We start from the raw sequence: 17,863 nt of genomic DNA, 5'->3' as shown, positions 1-17,863 counted from the left end.
CAGTATACAAGCTCCCATTAACAAACATAATAAACGAGTTCTTTAGTTCAGGTATGTCTCCAGGGTACCTAAAACATTCTCAAAAACAACTGAATCATTCATGAACAATAGGCTAATGAGCTTTTTAACAAAGCACAGTTTGATTTTTGAAGTGGGATAAGTACAATTACTAGCCACCGCAGAGTTCACAAAAGTGGTACTTAAAGTTCTTGACAAGGATGGCTGTGTTATAGGCATTTTCCTAGATTTGTCCACTGTTGACCAGAAAATACCACTAAACAAGCTAGAAGCATTGTGTGTGAGAGGAATAGCAAGTGAGTGAGTCCAGATTTACCAGGGTGCGAAAGGTAGAGATACTGTAATTCACACGTCTGTTGAATAGTCAGACAAGAAACATAAAAACATAGTTGTTCCTCTGAGAAGCATATTGTGTCTTATTCTGTTCTTACAGTACAGGGTGAATCACCGAAAACTTGCACTGCAAATACTACAGAAATGGAAAGTGTTATTGATATGCAGTTTACACTGAAAAGATTGGTAGTCAGGTGCTCAAACCATTACCCAATAAACGGATTGTAATAATACTTACAGAATATGTATTTTTTGTGCAAACACACTATTTTTAAATGGAGCAATGGCTATTGACAGGTTCTGGACCGATGGGCGGAATATGTTAGTTAGCTGCTGAATGTCACTACAGAAAGAGAAGTTCTAGAAGAAAATGAAACCGAGGGTGACCAACCGTGGCAAAATGTTAGTCAGGATGAAAGACCTGTACCTATACCAACAATAAAGCCTAAGGAATAATAAGGCTCCAAGTAACAACAACATTCAACATTTCAGCAGAGATGATCAAGGGTGGAGGTGAACATCTAACAATGTTGGTACATCAGCTGATAGTGGAAATATGGGAAAAGGAAGAGATGCCAGACCAGTGGAACATGGCCATTATAGGCCTGATTCATAAGGAGGAAGACAAAACAAACTGTGAAAATTATCGCAGTATTGCTTTAGTCAGCGTGGTGTTCAAAGTATTAGCCAAAGTCATTGCTATGAGACCTGCACCATTTGCAGAAGAAATACTCGGAGACTACCAGTGCGGTTTTCGACGGGGCAGATCAACAACTGACCAGATCTTCGTTATAAGACAAATAATGGAAAAGTGTTATGAATATAATGTGGATGTACACAAGCTTTTTGTAGACTTTAAACAGGCCTATGAGACTGTTAAAAGGAAAAAGCTATATGACACCTTAATGGAGATGGAATTCTCAAGTAAACTTATCAGACTGATACAAATGACCCTCACCAGCACAAAATGCCAGGTAAAAGTAGAGGGAAAACTTTCTAAAGAATTTGAGGTCAACCAAGGGTTGACACAAAGTGATATATTATCCACGCTACTCTTCAACATAGTGTTGGAGAGAGTGATGAGAAGGGGAGAGATTGATAACCGAGGTGGCACTCTGTTTAACTGTATGCATCAAAATCTAGCTTATGCCGATGATGTGTGTATCCCGTCTAGAAGTTTGAAAGAAATGGAAGAAGGATTTGTCAGACTGGAAAAGGAGGCAGAACAGTTGGGACTTACACTAAACAACACAAAACACAGTATCTCTTTGCTTCCAGGAAAAATGCTGTTGTTAAAGAGAAATACATTAACCCATTAGCGCCGTGCGTTGCCATATGGCAATGTTTGTAACACTTTTTTAAAATCGTTGATTCCACGACATCAATGAAATGAGAGTGTTAGCAGCACTGGATTCCGTTCCGCAAGACTGTAAAGATCACTACAATGCAACAGTTTTAACAATACATTTAAATTCTGCGACGTAAGCAGTATTGGAAGTCGTCGTTTGCTGAATGACGAAGAAAAATGGAGTATAAGTTCGAGTAAGTACGTTTCACACAATAACTTACGATATATAATTTGGTTTTTTAGTACGGTTGTGCTTTAAATACTCAAATATATATTCTTTGGAGGTTACTGCTTGCTGTGAAATAAATTATGTTCATTTAAGCCGTTTGAACGTCGGTGTTGCCATATGGCAACACTTGGCACTTGTACTCCGTAAAAGGACGAATTTTCTCTTTTTTGTTTTAGAAGAGGTTTCTCGCTTGCTGAGGTGCTGGAGATTCTTTATAATGATGATACTGAAGGTGATGTGTTTGTTGATCCCCCAGATCCGAATAGAGGAGAATGACGGATTATTGTAAGTGCGGTGGCTGGACAACTCAGTTGTCACAATGATCTCTTCTTCATGTGGTGCACAAGAAGTTGGCCAAGTCAAGAGATTCTCGGAACTAAAAAATTATTCCCAGACCAAAACTGGTAGCCAAATATAATACATAATGGGAGGTACTGATCAGATGGATCAGAATCTTGCATGCTATCGCATTGCAATAAGAAGCAAGAAATGGTACTGGTGTCTCTTTACACGGATGTTAGATGTCGTCATACAAAAGAGTTGGATATTGTATAATAAAGCAAGAAACCGAACTATTTCTCAGCTTGATTTCAAGAGAGAAGTAGCAACAGTGTACTTGCAAAGACACCAGGCTTTACCAAAAGGAGCCAGGAGACCTGCATCAAGGGCGTGTTCTGACTGCCGCATATCAGATTCAATTAGGTTTGATAAAACTGACCACCTCATCCGTCACACAGAAGGAAAGAAGAAGAAGAAAAGGTGTGCACACAAGGACTGTAAATCTATTGTGAGAACAATGTGTCCAAAGTGTAATGTGGGATTGTGTATTGACTGTTTTATTCCATTTCATGTAATATAATGCTGAGTTCAAGGTTTGATTTTTGATTATTAATTGTACTGTGTTATAAAGTATCAGTTGTACGATGAAGACTGAATAATAAATTTGCACAAAACTTGTATATGTAATAAGAAATTTCAATAACCTACTTATTTTACTTGAAGTTGTAACCCATATAAATTTAGGTAGCGAAAGCGCCTAGCGTTGCTATATGGCAACATCAAATATCTCGCCAATGGCGGTAATGACTTTCGTCGAAACAAATCTGTTGTGTAATTTATGCCTTTTACAGACAAAAAAAATCATGAAAAAATTAATTACAGTGCTAATGGGTTAAGTTGAACAGAGGCAATTATGAGAGATGTGAGAAGTTCCAGTACCTGGGAGTGCTGCTTACAGAGGATAGCAGAATAAGAGAAGAAAAAAAATCTAGGATTGCTGCAGGAAATAGAGCTTACTGGGCCCTGATCAAGAACCTTCAGTCACATAGCCTGAGCAGAAAATCGAAGGGGACTGTCAATGGAACAGTCATAGACCGGTGGCAATGCATGGCTCAGAAACATGGACAATGACTGTAGCAGAAGAAGAGCTCTTGAGAAGATAGGAGAGGAAAATATTAAAAAAGATTTTTGAGCCATGTATGAGGCGGGGCAATGGAGAATAAGTAGAAACAAGGAATTGGGAGAACTGTATAGAAATCCCAACTCAGTGACTGAAATTAAGTGTAACAGATTGAGATGGCTGGACCCTGTAGAGTGAATGTCGGAGGTTCGAGCTGTCAAAAAGGTTTACACAGGAAATCCAGGTGGAAAAAGGAGCATGATGCCTGGAACGATGTGGAAAATGATTTGAGAAAGATTGGGGTCAGGAGAGGGAGGAAACAGGCAGAAAATCGTCAGGTTTGGGCTGTGATCATCAGAGAGGCCAAGGCCCTACATGGACTGTAGTGCCAAGGAATAAGTAAGTAGATGGCTATTGACATTACAAACTAAAAGTGGGGTAAGTTAGAATGTCAGCGGCATTTATTGCAGGATTCTAGTGCAAGTTGTTTACAAGATCGTATTTTGAAAAGTTCTCAAATCGGCACGTGTAAAATACTTGCGGTAGCACACACTAAAGAACAATACAAGTGTATACACTCGTTATGTGGATTCTGACCAGTAACAAGACAATTGATCAGCACAGGCTGTGTTAAAAAAACAGGCAGTGGGAATACACACTTCTAGTCTGGTAGGGAATGATTGTGTGCACATGCTAGCATTTCAGTGACGATGTCCGGGCAAGCTGCAGTAATACAAGATGTACAGCTTTGCATCCGCCGTTTGCCGATAGATGGTGACAACGATAAGTAGTGGTCAAAAGAAACAGATCGCAGATGTCAGGCAGCTGGTGTGGAATTCGGTCAACTTAACCTCACTCAAACATTAGTCGATTTGTGCCTGCATCATAATGTTGTTCTCGATCAAAAATGACAGTTTACGAGCCTAATTCTCGTCATTGGCGGGAGGTGTTGCTGTTTTGTTTCAATATGAAGAAAACAACGGCCGAGTCTCATCGAATTCTCTCAAGTACGTACGACGTACAGCAAGGATGCTATAAGTGAAAGAATGTGTCACGAGTGGTTTCAACGCTTCCAGAACAGTGATTTTAATGTCGAAGACCAGCATAGTCATGGAAGAGAGAATGCTTTGAAGATGCAGAATTGGAGACATTGCCGAGAAGAACTGGCACAATTAGTGGGGGTGACACAGCAAGCCATTTCTAAACGTCTCAAGACTATGGGCACGATTCAGAAAGAAGGAACTTGGGGTCCCGTGTGAGCTGAAACCGAAAGACATTGAACAGCATTTGTGTGTTTGTGAACAGTTGCTTCAGAGGCAAAAACAGGAGGGATTTCTGCATCGCATTGTGAGCAGGAACGAAAAATGGGTTCATTACAATAACTCTAAACGCAAAAAATCATGAGGATATCCCGTCCATACTTCCGCGTCGACAGCCAAATCGAATATTCACGGCACCAAGATTGTGCTCTGCATTTGGTGGGACCAGCTCAGCATTGTGTACTATGAGGTGTTAAAACCAAGTGAAACCATCACAGGTGCTCGTTATCAAATGCAATTAATGCATTTGAGCAGAGCAATAAAAGACAAACGGCCGCAATACAGCGAGAGGCATGATAAAGTGATTTTGCAGCACGACAACGCTCGATCCTACATTGCAAAAGAGGTCCAAATGTACTTGGAAACGTTAAAATGGGAAGTCCTACCTCACCCATCATATTCTCCACACATTGCTCCCTCTGACTATCACCTGTTTAGATCAATGGTGCATGGCCTGGCTGATCAACACTTCTGATCTCACGAAGAAGTCACAAATTGCATCGATTCGTGGATCGCTTCAAAAGATGAACAATTTTTTTGACGTGGGATTCGTACACTGCCCGAAAGATGGAGAAAGTAGTGGCCAGAGATGGAAAATACTTTGAATGATACATGTGTAAACAATTTGTTTCATTAAAGCCGCAAATGTTGGGGAAAAAACGGTGGAAGCAAATTTGTACACCCTGCACATTGTTGCGCACCATAGGGTGTAGATGGTACGTCCTTGTAGACAGCGTCATTCAGCTTTCCCCACAGAAAAAAAGCTACATAAGTCAAATCCGGGGGACAGGTAGGCCGAGATACAGTTCTTCTGCATCCAATCTAATGATTTTGAAACAATTTGTGAAGATATGCTGTAGTGCTTCATGCACTATGAGCTAGACAGCCATCATGTTAGTATCATAAGGGATCATCATCTAGCATCCATGGAAAATGGTCTGTTAGAGGGCTGCGCATTCACTGATCCGCCTATGAAAAACGGGCCCACGAGCTAATGGTTCACTATGCAGCAGCACACTTTTACACTCCACAGACGCTGACATTACACACGACAACGCCAACGAGGACTGTCGACAGAACAACAGTACAATATTGGCAGTTTACCTGGCTACGGTTGGCAAATGTGGCTTTATCCCTGGACAAGATACATGATACATCTGGAGTATCCTGTCTTAATGAACATGTACAGAAGTTAACATGAGTCTCACAATCATTCCCAAGCAGCTCTTTTGGGAGAGAGATGTGACAGAGATGGAACCTTTGTCAATGGAGAATGTGTAGAATAACTGAAAAATTCGTGCCACTTTCTCATGCGATTGAGCACGAGCTAATGTGCGGATCAACTGCAACAGCAGCGAGAACATTAATTTCCCCCTGATCTGTTGTCACTTGTTTCCTTCTGTTATGCTGTCTAACATTTTGATGTAGATGGTTGAAGAGGAGGTTGACGTCCATCGAAATATCTTGTTGCATACACCATACAAGAACTAACTGCATTCTCCCTACACTCTCCATCCACCATGAGCATGTTGGCTTTTTCTGCACTGGTAAACCGCATTGTCCGCTCGTGACCTACTGCTTGGACTGACACACACACACACACACACACACACACACACACACACACACTTGCTCTCTCTCTCTCTCTCTCTCTCTCTCTCTCTCTCTCTCTCTCTCTCTGTCTCTCAGTAACTCACTGAAAACACTTCCACAATCCACACTACTGCACCAAGTACCTAAATTCAAAACCATGTTAGCACAATGACAACCAAAACTGAAATGAACACATTGAACTTATCACGTCCACATCCCCACCAGAGGGCATCATCAAATACAACAACATGACATCTACAAACACAACCAACTCAAAAATACTGGCCAAAGTGACGTCGTGCACCACAACACCATTAAGTTACAGGTTGAAGCATACGGATGGAATCGGACGCTTCCATTGACCCTACTTTTAGCTTGTTAATGTCAATAGATATTGTTCCATTTAAAAGAATGTGTTTGTTTGCACAAAAGTACGCTTTCTGAGTATAAATCTGTTTACTGACTAACAATACGAGCCCCTGACTACTAATCCATTCTGTGAAAGCTGTATATCAATAGCACTTCCCATTTCTGCAATATTTGCGGTGCAAGTTCTAGGTGATTCACACTGTATAGCAATAAATTTCCAGACGTATAAGACATAAAGAAAAAGTTATTTTTAATGATGATAGCAACATCATAGTTATTGAAATGGAAATGCCGTGTGGCTAGGGCCTCCCGTCGGGTAGACCGTTCGCCTGGTGCAAGTCTTTCGAGTTGATGCCACTTCAGCGACTTGCGTATCAATGGGCATGAAATGATGATGAAAGACACACAACACCCAGTCATCACGAGGCAGAGAAAAATCCCTGGTCCCGCCGGGAATCGAACCCAGGACCCCGTGCGCGGGAAGCGAGAACACTACCGCAAGACCACAAGCTGCGGACTATAATTATTGAAAAACTCCTACAGCAGAAAGCGAGTGAAGCCCTCGTGGATGTTTACAATGGACACTATGTGTGAAACTAACATTGAATATAAAGAAAATAAACACTACGCACTACAGCATAAAGAAGGAAAATAAATGTCGCTTTAAGCATAGTAGATACAAATCTACAGAGTCTGTAACAAACATGAAGCTTTTTTGGGATTAATATTGATTGTCAATTAATAAGGCATGAACACATGAAGATACTGACAAAAAAAATGTCATCAACATGTTATACTTTTAGGGTTCCATCATCAGTTTGTAATAGTCAATGTCTTGTGGTGATGTACTATTCCTACAAGCACTCATTTGTTAGCTACGGGATTATTTTCTGGGGATCAGAGGTACAACACTTGGACACAATTTTAAGACTACAGAAAAGGGCTATAAGAATAACAACTAGAAGTAGTCGTTGGCTTCACTGTGAAGAACTGTTTAGGAAACTGGATATCTTTACTGCAATAAGTGAGTACGCCTACCAATCTGCTGCCTAAGTCAGGGAAAATATTATTATATATTTTGCTGATAGTTTTCTACACCACTGTGAAACTAGATCCAGTTTGGACTTATATTTACTAAGGAAGAACAAACAGAAAACTCAAAACAGTATTTGCTGTGAGAGAATAAAATTGTATTAATAAATTGCCCAAGCGGATGAAAAAGATTACTAAAATACAGCTGTTTAAAAAGTCAGCTAAGCCATTCTTTATAAGTAATGTATACTACACAGTTTTGAGGCATGTTTTGAGGCATCAAGGGATCACAAATTTAGCATTGGAGGGCAGCGTGGAGGGTAAAAATCGTAGAGGGAGACCAAGAGATGAATACACTAAGCAGATTCAGAAGGATGTAGGTTGCAGTAGGTATTGGGAGATGAAGAAGCTTGCACAGGATAGAGTAGCATGGAGAGCTGCATGAAACCAGTCTCAGGACTGAAGACCACAACAACAACAACTACTACACAGTTAAAGATTACTACACAGTTAAAGATTACTTGGAGGACTCAGTAGTGGTCACATTACAGCACGTGACAACAATGCAATACTTTTACCAAAAAAGTCAAAAGATATGGTATACGACTGTTATATCTTATTCTCCTGAGATAAAGATATCACTCAATATTGGGGGACGATGACAGCTTTCCAGATGGTCTGAAAGGAGGGCATGGAGACAAGCATGAGGCAGAATTCTATGTTTACAGGCCTGGAATCAGTTTTCTAAACAGACTGGAGTTAGTGCAAGAGGCACAGCAGGATGACTGTGGTCAGGAGTGACCTGCAAGTGTCTGTAGTGCGTGCAGTGATGAAGTGCAGAACTATGTTTTATAGGTTAGTCTATCTGGAGCCAACTGTGTGTAACATGATACAATAGGGACCATTCGAATGAGACAGTGTAGCATGTTTAACTCAGGAGAATAAGATATAACAGTCATATACTATACCTCTTGACATTTTTATTGTAACAGTATTGCATTGTGGTCATGTGCTGTAATGTGACACTGTGTTGTAATGTTCCTCCATCATTATTAACCACTACTGAGTCCTCCAAATAGTCTTTAACTGCGTAATAATCTTTAACTGCGTAGTATACATTATTTATGAAGAATGGCTCAGCTGCTTTTTTAAACAGTTGTATTTAAGTAATCTTTTACATCCCCTTGGGCAATTTATTAATTCAATTTTTTTCTCTGACAGGAAATGCTTTTTTGAGTTTTCTGTTTGTTCTTCATTGGTAAATATAAGTCCAAACTGGATCTAGTTTCACAGTGGTTTAGAAAACTATCAGCAAAATATATAATATTATTTTCCCTGATTTAGGCAGCAGATTAGTAGGCGTACTCACTTATTGCAGTAAAGATATCCAGTTTCCTAAACAGTTCTTCATAGTGAAGCCAACTACTACTTCTAGTTGTTATTCTTATAGCCCTTTTCTGTAATCTTAAAACTGTGTCCAAGAGTTGTGCCTTTGATCCCCAGAAAATAGTCCCTTAGCTAACAAATGAGTGCTTGTGGGAATAGTACATCACCACAAACATTGACTGTTACAGACTGATGATGGAACCCCACAAACATAACATGTTGATGACGTTCTTTTTGTCAGTATATTCATGCGTTCACACCTTGTTGATTGACAATCAATATTCATCCCAAAAAGTTTCATGTTTGTTACAGAATCGTTTGCTCCACCTGGTGATCCTAATTTAGGTTTTGGATAGTTTTACTACATTATTTCAGAGAAATGTATGGCTGATTCCTTCATCGAGACCACGGCTGACTATCTGTCCTATTCTCATAAAAGCATACTTCTATATTTTGTGTGTATGTGTATTTTTCAGCTATCTGCTTTCATGGTATTCTGATTACAGGTGCTATATCATTGTGAGATGATCCCTGGATGGATGGATGGATGGATGGATGGATGGATGGATGAATGAATGAATGAATAAATCATACCAGTCTTCAGACTGTAGATAACAACAACGTTTGGATACTTGAGGTGGCCGAATATTTGAATGATGACATTGGTGGTGATGGTGATGATGATGATATTGATAACAAAACAACACTTCAACTGTTCTACATAATCAGATGGTATGCATGAAACTGATTACTGATCATGACAAATAAGAGGATGGTGTAGGGCCATTTCCACCAAACCTAGACCTTGGCTAAATTACAGATAAGTCTGTCATGACAACCAAGGTGTAAGGAGGTGGGGGAGCTACATCAAATCAGACTTCAGACCACAACAATAACAACAGTTTGGGCACCTGAGGTGGCCAAATATGTGAATGATGGCAGAGATGATGATGATTATTAAAAGATGTGACATAATCAGTGGTTCATTCACACTGCGTTTAAGTATGCACGAAATTTCCTACCGATTGTGGTGAACAGCAGCGCGGTGTAGGCGTCGCCCACCGAGGCGACGGTGTCCAAGTAGAGCGGCAGCAAGACGACGGCCACCGCCGACGAAAGGGCGAGCATCAAGGCGAGGGCCGCAACCTCCGCCGCCTCCCTCGCCGGCGACAGGGTGACACCGCCCCCGTCCGCATCGTACTCGTCATCGTCGCTGCAGTAGCCGCCGGGCCCGCCAGCCCCCGCGCCGGAGGTGGCGTCGTACTCGTGCGAACCGTCTCGCACGAGCAGGTCCTGACGCTCCTCGCGGTCTCCCATCTCGACCCGATGTTGTGGGCAACGCCCCACCTCGGCTTCAATACGTCACAACCTACGCCGGGGGACGCCCACTCACATCCCCGCACGGATTAGCAGCTGCCCACTTGACTCGAGGCCGGAAGTATTTCTGTTTAACAGCCGCAGTAACATTGTTACGACAGCTATGCGAACTTCCGCCTAACCCATTTCTTAATATCTTATTTTTCCTTCTTCTTTATATCTAATCAGTCTCTATCATTCAAAGACGAAAGTTTAGTGACATTTAGTTTGGAGGGGTAACATAGCATCTGACATCATATCGTGAAGACATGACACATCTACAAGTTACAGTTTCTACGAGATTCATTAAAGCATCGCAATGTACATGAAGGCAGCGGATATTTTTCTTCGGTACGCCTTTACCCTTTTGAATGTAGCAGTATCGTCGTTAAACTATCGATATCTTTTTTTCCGAACTGTGCATCAATATTTTTGCGGTGGGGCTACTTAATCAATTTCTCGGTGGAGTAGAAAGCTTCAGAATCAAAGATTTAATACCACTAAATCAATGAAAAATTTCAAAATGCTGTAAAAGCAACTCCCTAAAATTTAATATCTTCTCGAAATTCACCCACCCGATATACAAGTATAAACCACTGTGGTATATAAAATCAGTACTGCAGTTGTGTTTATCTGTGGAATTATCTCTTTGCGTTTGTTGTGTGGAACATCTGATGGTATTTGTCTGTTTGAATTACGACGTTAAGTTTGCATACGTCAATACAATGCATTATTGCAAGTGGGAGGGAAAGTGATAGATGTTTTGGGAAGTTTTCTAAACAAAACTATAACTTTTTTCCAAAGCGGTTAATTTTCATAGAAAAGGAATTGTTGTAGCAAAATAAACGTTGGGAATTGAGACAAAATTCATCAACCGACCACGGCATAACAGACCTGAAAATAATAATGGACATGATATTTCCGGCCGTGAAAGTCTACATTTTAGTAAAATAAACAAAGTAAGAAAATTATTCACCAGGTAAAGGGACAAATTCGTCTTCATGCAGTGCGTGGCCCGGTAACAGGACAGAAAGAAACCAAATTTTAAGAGAGGATAGGACTGAGAAAAACCTTCAGTTTGAGAAAGAAGCCAAAAAAACATAATTCTAGGTTATTACATCAGCAATCGAGCGAGGTGGCGCAGTGGTTAGCACACTGGACTCGCATTCGGGAGGACGACGGTTCAATCCCGCGTCCGGCCATCCTGATTTAGGTTTTCCGTGATTTCCCTAAATCGCTTCAGGCAAATGCCGGGATGGTTCCTTAGAAAGGGCACGGCCGATTTCCTTCCCCAATCCGAGCTTGTGCTCCGTCTCTAGTGACCTCGTCGACGGGACGTTAAACAGTAATCTATTACATCAGCATAAACAATTATTGCCTAAGAATTTTCAACGGTCAGCAGATATTTCAGCTCTACCCTACTTTAACTCAGTCAATGTGAAATGTCAGATATCCTTATTGCATCAAAATATTCTAGGACTGAGAAATAAAATTAATGAATTAATTATCTGCATAGATGAATTAAGAGTACTCAAACCCAGCTGTAATAATCTGCCTCTCTGAACATTATGTGACCACTGGTATAGAACTTATAAGTGTTGCAGGGTTTAGGTTACCATCTCGCTTTTGTAGAGCAGAAATGGAGAAAGGAGGAGCTGCTGCATTCATCAGGAATTGTCATAAATTTAAGAACATAGACATTCATAAATTTTGCCCAGAAAATCATATGGAAGCACGTGCAACAGATTTCACAAAAAATCCTTCATAATATTAAGTGTATATCGAGCACCTGCAGGTGACTTTAATCTGTTCATAAACCACCTTGAAGCTGTACTGGCCCATTTAACAACCAAAAACAAAGAAATAGTGGTTGCTGGTGATTTCAATGTAGACTTCCTTAAAGACTCTCCCAATAAGAACTTATTTGAGTTAGTAACACTAACATTCAACTTAATTCCCACTGATAAGTTCTCCACTAGTGTAGCAAATTGCTCACAAACTGCCATTGATAATATCTTTATAGAAATGTCCAATAAACAAAATTATGTTACAAAACCAATAGTCTATGGCCTCTCAGACCATGACATGCAGTTCCTTCTGTTAAATGTTAATACTGAGCAGGATATAAAATCTGTTAAATCTGATGTAAATAAGTTATACACAACTGCAACCAGTCACTTTTTTCAATAATAATGCTTTATTACATTAACCGGTTTTCGAACCCTTTCAGGTTCATCTTCAGATGATTTCGGGAGGATCCAGTAAGTTACATCATTACTGGTAGTAGCATTATGCTACTACCAGTAATGATGTACCAGTAACTTCCCGGATCCTCCCGAAATCATCTGAAGATGAAACTGAAAGGGTTCGAAAACCGGTTAATGTAATAAAGCATTATTATTGAAAAAAGTGACTGGTTGCAGTTGTGTATAACTTATTTACATTAATATACAGTCACGGTTCTAAAATATCCGTAATGGATAAGCATAATCTGTTAAATCTGAGCTCAAGAGGGTAATCAACAAGCCAAAAATTGCCTTTTCAGGTAATGTAGAACTATATGGTACTAATCAACAGAAAAAAATCACAATTGCATGGATTTGCATTTTTGAAAAAAAAAAATCCCATAAATTATAAAAAAGGTTCAGAAGCTATAGTAAAAGAACTTTGACAGATATGTCCAAATGAAAATATCTAGAACTGTCCCCGAGATACAGCATTTTAATTTTTTTTCAAAAATTTGCATCTTCAAAATGGTATGTGCAGTGTCATCTTTGCAGGGCTGTATCTCGGAGCACAAGAAACAAAAAATACATATTCCTTGGTTAGTTCTTCATTTTAACATATACTAAATTCAATAAGATCCAAGACTACGAAGGTGAGTTTAGTCCCCCTTAAACACCCCAACAACCACCACCACCTACGAAGGTGAGATTTTTTGAAACTTCCTGGCAGATTAAAACTGTGTGCCCGACCGAGACTCAAACTCGGGACCTTTGCCTTTCGCGGGCAAGTGCTCTACCATGTGAGCTATCGAAGCACGACTCACGCCTCGTCCTCGCAGCTTTACTTCTGCCAGTATCTCGTCTCCTACCTTCCAAACTTTACAGAAGCTCTCCTGCGAGAGCACTTGCCCGCAAAAGGCAAAGGTCCCGAGTTCGAGTCTCGGTCGGGCACACAGTTTTAATCTGCCAGGAAGTTTCATATCAGCACACACTCCGCTGCAGAGTGAAAATCTCATTCTGGTAAGATTTTTTCCTAGCCTGTGTGAATTGATATGGACTATGCCTAACACGTTGATGAATGGAAGTAGCCAAAATAGGCAGATTTTTAGACATTGATGTCTCCAGCTTTGGAGATAATCTGGATGGCAAATGTTGCTGCGCTCAACTTTTCCAAGGTTTGGAAGATGCGGTATTCCCATTTAAGCCCGTTATCTATACAAATGCCTCAGAAATTTGAACCATGTACCCTCCGATTTGCTGGCTCTCGTGTGCAATAGTAATCTCCTGTGGGCTTTTGTTGCCAGAACAGAATTGAATGTAATTGGTTTTGTGAGGTTTATTGCTAAACAGTTTACTATGAACCAATTCATAACATGTGCAAGTAATTGGCTGGCATTAAACTGTATGTTTGTGGATGTTTTAGAGTCGGTAACAATGCTTGTGTGACCTGCAGACTTTGTGAAGTTGTTTGCTTTATTAGCGGTAGGTCAATATACGGGGTGATTTTTTTCCACCGTGTAGAACCTCGAGGGATTGAGCGATGAGAAGATACAGAACAAAAGGCCTAATGAACTTGAGTTCGGAAATGCATGGTCTCCACGCTCGAGGCCATTTATTCAATCATACATTGTTAACAAGACAGTGGTCTAATATGCACTGTACTATACAGTCACAGTTACAGTATGTGTTGAAAATGGTTTCCATGTGCCTCAATGCATGCATGTACATACCGTAGTGCATTCTGTTTCACACATTCACTTTGGCCAGGGCGCATCCGAACAATGTCAGATGCAGCATGAATATGTTACTCCAGTGTCTCCACATCTAGAATTGGCTCTGCATACACGATACTTTTGAGATGGCCATCACAGGGGAGTCTCTAGAGGAACAGAAGGTTCCAAATCATTGGAAAAGAGCACACCAGTTTTCAATAAGGATCATCGAGCAGATGCGCAAAACTGTAGGCCTATATCTCTGACATCAATCTGTTGTAGAGTTTTAGAACATGTTTTTTGCTCGTGTATCGTGTCATTTCTGTAAACCCAGAATCTACTCTGTAGGAATCAACACGGATTCCAGAACCAGCGATTGTGAGAGACCCAACTCACTTTATTTGTTTGTGAGACCCAGAAAATATTAGAAACAGGCTCCCAGGTAGATGCCATTTTCCTTGACTTAAGGAAGGCATTCGATACAGTTCTGCACTGTCGCCTGATAAACAAAGTAAGAGCCTACGGAATATCAGACCAGCTGTGTGGCTGGATTGAAGAGTTCGTAGCAAACAGAACACAGCATGCTGTTCTCAATGGAGATATGTCTACAGACATTAAAGTGACCTCTGGCATGCCACAGAGGAGTGTTATGGGACCATTGCTTTTCACAATATATATAAATGACCTAGTAGACGGTGTTGGAAGTTCCGTGCGGCTTTTCGCAGATGATGCTGTAGTATACAGAGAAGTTGCAGCATTAGAAAATTGCAGCGAAATGCAGGAAGATCTGCAGCGGATAGGCACTTGGTGCAGGGTGTGGCAACTGACCCTTAACATAGACAAATGTAATGTATTGCGAATACATAGAAAGAAGAATCCTTTATTGTACGATTATATGATAGCGGCACGAACACTGGTAGCAGTTACTTCTGTAAAATATCTGGGAGTATGCATACGGAATGATTTGAAGTGGAATGATCCTATAAAATTAATTGTCGGTAAGGCGGGTGCCAGGTTGAGATTCATTGGGAGAGTCCTTAGAAAATGTAGTCCATCAACAAAGGAGGTGGCTTACAAAACACTCGTTCGAGCTATACTTGAGTATTGCTCGTCAGTGTGGGATCCGTACCAGATCGGGTTGACAGAGGAGATAGGGAAGATCCAAAGAAGAGCGGTGTGTTTCGTCACAGGGTTATTTGGTAACCGTGATAGCATTACGGAGATGTTTAGCAAACTCGAGTGGCAGACTCTGCAAGAGAGGCACACTGCATCGTGGTGTAGCTCGCTGTCCAGGTTTCGAGAGGGTGCGTTTCTGGATGAGGTATCTAATATATTGGTTCCCCCTACTTATACGTCCCGAGGAGATCACGAATGTAAAATTAGAAAGATTCGAGCGCGCACGGAGGCTTTCCGGCATTCGTTCTTCCCACGAACCGTACGCGACTGGAGCAGGAAAGGGAGGTAATGACAGTGGCACGTAAAGTGCCCTCTGCCACACACCATTGGGTGGCTTGCGGAGTATAGATGTAGATGTAGATGTTTGCTGTTTGATATAAGATATGACGCGTAGTATTCTTAGAGTAATTGCTCTTACAATTTCACTGGATGGTTTCAATATTGTTCAACTTCAAAGGAATATGGGACGCATTTAACTAATCTTTTGTACCCTACATCCTGGATGATGGCTAAGCTGTAAATGACTAATGGGACAAACAAACAGCTGATGCTTGAAATGCATTTTATAAAATACTTTATGGCTGTTGAACCTCACCTTGTGGAAACATTATGAATAGTACACTGTCTGATCAAAAGTATCCAGACACCCATATGTAATGTGGGACTGACCACCAGATGTCATGAAAGGCAGACCTGCCACATTACAAAATGAGGGGTGTGTGTGTGTGTGTGTGTGTGTGTGTGTGTGTGTGTGTGTGCGAGAGAGAGAGAGAGAGAGAGAGAGAGAGAGAGAGAGAGCGAGAGAGAGAGAGCGGGGGGGGGGGGGGGAGAGGGAGAGGGGGGGGGATCTTATGAGCACTCAACAGCGAGGCATCAGCACCCTTACACTCATTAAAACAAACAAATGAGGAGATAATCTCTAAACTTGTTGCACACTCATGCACTCAAAATTACCACACACTCACCCTATCTCAAATGCACCAAAGCAACTTAGAAAGAGGGAAAGTAGCTATACGTGAAATTAAAACACAGAGAAAATTAAACACAGAAGAGCTAAAAGAAAAGTGCAGGGAAATGTGACTGGCTGACCACTTACAGTAAACTTGGGTGAGCCAGTCACCTTGTTAACACATTAAAACCATCTCTCTAAAAACTTGGGAAAAATGTTGAATAATTCACAAAACTTTAAAACTCAAACCACATTCATTTGGATGTTATTTAAAATAGAAGACAGATCTGGTGGCAAATCCACCACTGCCCACTGATGAGAAAATAAAACACAGTCCAATACAATATGGATCACAGTTATATGTACGCCACAAGCTCCAAACATTGGAGGGTCCTCTCACTGGAGCAAGAAACCAAGTGTCATAGGGTTGTGGCCTATGCAGAGACAAGTAAGGAGAACCTCATCCTGTCAACATGGCCGGAAGGAGGTACGCCACGGCCACGTTGTGGGTTTTGCTAGATGGAGTTTATTGTTTGTCAATTCCAGGCACCCGTCTTCCCGTCAATGCGTACTTTTTACCTCAGGAGCAAGGCACACTGAAATAACAGAGGATACAATCTACCTCCTTCGTTGCTAGATCTGCCCTTTCATTACTCAAGTGCCCTGGTTCCCAGCAGAAAGACACCTCCTTCCCCAGTTGTAGCTGGAGGAAGGCATGCTGGATATTCTGAACTACTTAATCTGCTTGGCACAAATGTTGGAGAAAGTGAAGGGCACTTAGAGAATCGGAACAGACAAGAAATTTAGCACCAGAAGAATCTCATCTGCTCCAGGGCCTGCAAGATTGCATATAATTCTGCATAGAAGACAGTAATTCTTGAGGCAGTTGGTCCTGGAGGACACAATCTGGGAAAATGACAGAGAAACCAACTGAGGGCCCATCTGTAAAGGCAGCTACATACTTGTGGTGGTCATATAAAATGTCAGAAAATACCGCATTAAAAACAGAAGCAGGAGTGCGATCTCTCGTGTACTGCACCAAATCTAAAACTATCCCGGGACTCCGCAGTAACCAGGGTGGCAGGCGGAGTTGCAACTGTAGCTACTCCAAACCGAGTGAATCAAGCATACATTGCACATGGGTCCCAAATGGCAGGCAGTGTGGCTCATAGAGGGTTGGAGAAAAGGCATTGCAGAGGCAGCCGAGCAGCAGTATGGTATGCGGGTGAAGTTGGAGCTGGGAGGAACTTACATACGTGATGCACCACGATGAGTTGCCACTGGATGATGTGTGGCAGTTCCCCAGTCTCAGCAGAGAGACTGGGTATGGGAGTGGTACTATAAGCACCTGTGGCCAGCCTAATCCCCTCATGGCGGACAGCATCAATGATCTTCAAATAAGAAGGCCTCGCTGATCTG

General features: G+C 41.3%; 1 protein-coding gene across 1 annotated transcript in view; it reads right to left on the bottom strand.

The window, feature by feature from the left end:
* The window catches only part of LOC124719728, a 36,996-nt gene extending 26,191 nt beyond the window's left edge, over positions 1-10,805 (bottom strand). The window contains exon 1 of the mRNA XM_047244930.1: positions 10,049-10,805. Within this exon, the coding sequence (XP_047100886.1) occupies positions 10,049-10,343 (295 nt within the window). The 5' untranslated portion in view covers positions 10,344-10,805. The remainder of the gene's footprint in view (positions 1-10,048) is intronic.
* Positions 10,806-17,863: the final 7,058 nt, after the last annotated feature.

This window comes from Schistocerca piceifrons, chromosome 11 (genome assembly GCF_021461385.2).
Source record: "Schistocerca piceifrons isolate TAMUIC-IGC-003096 chromosome 11, iqSchPice1.1, whole genome shotgun sequence".
Taxonomy (NCBI): Eukaryota; Metazoa; Arthropoda; class Insecta; order Orthoptera; family Acrididae; genus Schistocerca; species Schistocerca piceifrons.
The sequence above is the reverse complement of the archived record's forward strand: the minus strand, read 5'-3'. Positions and strand labels throughout refer to the sequence as shown.